At 34.4% G+C, this 3,469-nt stretch overlaps 1 protein-coding gene across 1 annotated transcript; it reads left to right on the forward strand.

Annotated features, from left to right (window-relative positions):
• Nucleotides 1–2,614: 2,614 nt before the first annotated feature.
• On the forward strand, nt 2,615–3,207 carry LOC120781847. Its single transcript, XM_040114065.1, has 2 exons — nt 2,615–2,690; nt 2,751–3,207. Exons 1-2 carry the CDS (start codon nt 2,615–2,617, stop codon nt 3,017–3,019), a joined length of 345 nt encoding a protein of 114 aa, XP_039969999.1. The 3' UTR covers nt 3,020–3,207.
• The last annotated feature ends 262 nt before the right edge of the window (nt 3,208–3,469 follow it).

Here is a 3,469-nt window from a genome sequence, read left to right on the forward strand (position 1 = left end):
ATTTCACCCCAAGCTATTTGCTTAAGCTTATTATTTTTGTACTCTTTTTGGCTGAGATCATACAAGAAGGTGTACTTTTCCTTTTGCACTTCTGAAAAAAGATTTTTGAGCAACGCAAAATCTGAAAACGATTGACTTTAATTAAATGCTTAATAAATTGTAATAAATTTTAATTACTTTGTCCAGCCGGCGAAGACATTGCGAACTTTTGATGAAAGATGACAACAGCTGACAATGGTTTACATGGTTGCCTACATGTAAATTTGTAGTTTTTATTCCAAATCGTACATCCAATTTAGCTGAAAATTACAAAAACATGAGTAATGGCAGTCCTGATCATCAAGTTGTCCGGACAGAAAATCAAAATCAAATTGATTCGAACAAAGAGAGTTCAGCACATTTTGGTTACGCTCTCACTGAGACAAAGTGGGAAAAGAACGTGTAAAATTTCCAACAAAAGTTGTCCGGACAAGAACGATGAATCCGGCTTAATGGTCGGCATTTCTTAGCACAATTGTGCAAACTAACTTCACACGTACGCTTACGCTCTATCGTTCAGTCGTTGTCGAGCCAGCAACGAATTAACATGACGTAAGACTATAGCGCAAAACCAAATATGCCCTGCAAGAAATATTTTATGATTATAAATGCAATTGGTGCCAAGCAATGCCTTTTATGTTCCAAGTCTTTTAAAGATAATAGGGAATATATCCTTAAAAGACATTTTGTTAATTTTCATTATACTATTAATTACACAGTACAACAGCTAACCTGGGGGGTGAGAAATTCCAAGTCAGGGTGATGGTCAGTATAGTAAAACCCTCAAAGGGTTTGACGTTCGTATGTGTCAATTTTTTTTATGACCTTTTACATTTTTTCCTTATCTTGATGTTTTTTCGCTTAGTTGTAACATTTTGCAAAAACGTAGTTTAACATAAACAAAAAAAAAATACTATACCGACCTAGTACCATCACCCTGACTTGGAATTTCTCACCCCCAGACAATAATCTCAAAAATGTTCCACAGTGTTATTTAGATTAGATGCTTAAATTTAATTCCAATTTCTCACTGGGCTACTTCTTTTCGTGCTCACCAACACAGTGACAGATCCTCTCATGCCGACCACTGCTGTACAGCAAAGAATGAGTGCAGTATTTTTAAGAACACTACACTACTGTACAGGTTTGTTAAGCTAGATATGGGTACATTCATGCAGAAGTCTAATATGTATGCATGCTCCTAAAGCAGTGGTCGGCATGAGAGGATCTGTCACTGTGTTGGTGAGCACGAAAAAAAAAGTAGCCCAGTGAGAAATTGGAATTAAATTTAAGCAAATTTTATAAATAATTATTAGTATAATGAAAATTAACAAAATGTCTTTTAAGGATATTATTCCCTATTATCTTTAAAAGACTTGGAACATAAAAGGCATTGCATGGCACCAAAGGCATTTAGGATCATAAAATATTTCTCGCAGGACATATTTGGTTTTGCGCTATAATCTTACGTGATGCTAATTCGTTGCTGGCTCGACAACGACTGAACGACAGAGCGTAAGCGTACGTGTGAAGTTAGTTTGCACAATTGTGCTAAGAAATGCTGACCACTGTCCTAATGATACTGCCAACAGCATTGTGATATTTTCATGCTTCATACTAGCTTTCAGCCAGAGGATCGCTTGTATGTGATACGTATGCAAATACATATGTATGTATGTTTGCTTTTGTGTTTTGCCCACAGAAATTGCATATTGACATGTAAAAATAATTATGATTATGATGATATGATTGAGATGATATTTTGTATGAATGCATGCATAATAATATTATTTGCATATTTAATAATTTAATTTGATTTTTACATAATATACTATACTATAAATATTTTTGTAAATATAGTTAGGCTGTTCACGATAAGCTGGTTATCGGGTTATGTGGTTATGTGAACAACAACAAAATGCGGTGAACAACAGCAAAATGAGGTATGACAAAATAACAAAAGTTGACAAACCTAGGCCCTTGTTTACAAATTATGTGGTTATTTGCTTATTTCCAGTGTTAGAAAGTCGTTGCAATTTTACTAAATAGCAGCACAAAAAATAAATAAGACTAAGCGAATGGCATTTCCGTTTAGATTTTCTTATTGGAAAATCTGCTATTAACAGCTGTTTTTTGTTTACAATCGGCAAATTAAAATCAGAATAAAAAGCATCCAAAAGCATCAACATTAATCAAAAATCTGCAAAAATCAACGAAAATCAACAAAAATCATCAAAGTAAGTAAAAGATAAAGTGCAAAACAAATATACAATTTTGTCATTTATTTATACTATAATTTTAGTGTCTACAGAAATACGAAAGCGCCGGCGAGAAACGGAGGTGAAAAAATGGACAGAAGCCGAAATCAAAGCCGTGCTGTCCTATATGCAGGATCACCGAAACGTCGAGGTTAGTTTTCGACACATTAGTTATTTATGTATTTTAATTTAATCACATCTCCTTTAATTTCAGAAACCAACAGCGAAAATTTATTATAGTAAGTTGCTTGCAGTGACAAAAAATTGAAGCAACGTGGAACATCTTAAAATGTAAGATCCGCTATTTAAAAAGCCAAATGAAATCGGCAGAACACTGGCTAAATTCCACGGGCGCTGGAGTAGAGGATGGCGATGTGGAGCTGACTGTGATGGGTAGATTTTATATATATTTTAATATCATCTTTGGAATTAAATTGATTTGCTTTATTACAGATAAAGTGCTTAAAAGTTGTCCGCATTACAAACAATTAGCGGACATTTTTGCTACGGAGAGGGAAGCTGAGGTGGTGGTAATGAGTTCCTTTGCAATGGAACTCGACTCTATGGAAAATGTTGTGCATGATTTGGAAGAGCCCGAACCCGAAGCGGAGGAAGAAAATGACACATCTCTATTGGCATCTGGCTCATCTGCGGCCAGCCCGTTTGTAAAAAAATTAAGGCCAAACATCAAAACACTGCCATTGACAAACTGGCAACATTAGAAGCTGAAAGAATGAGCTTTCGGGAAAAACAGCTTCAATTTGAAATAGAAAAATTCAATTGGATGAAGCAAGTTGAAGCAAACAAACTTGAAAATGAAAAGAAGAAGATCGAAAACGATTTCGAACTCAAAAAAATGGAGTTGGAGCAGAATGAAAGAATAAGGAAATTAGAAATTGAAATGAAGTATAAAAATGATAATATAAACAACCAATAAATAAATAAATACTTTTCTTACTTGTTATTAAAACAAAAATATGAATTTTTATTGAAAAATTAAATTGTATAGTGCTTGTCTTTTTAGTTCGGGGGTAGGTGCAACAATAGCATCTCCATCATATTGGCATCCATGGGCTTCGACACTTTGCCTTTCAAAGTGTGAAGAATCTCGTCCTTCCAAGAGTATGTTGTGCAGGACACAGCAGACAAGTACCCATTTATTAAAAAATGTT

The sequence above is a fragment of the Bactrocera tryoni genome, unplaced genomic scaffold, assembly GCF_016617805.1.
Source record: "Bactrocera tryoni isolate S06 unplaced genomic scaffold, CSIRO_BtryS06_freeze2 scaffold_7, whole genome shotgun sequence".
In the NCBI taxonomy this organism is placed as follows: Eukaryota; Metazoa; Arthropoda; class Insecta; order Diptera; family Tephritidae; genus Bactrocera; species Bactrocera tryoni.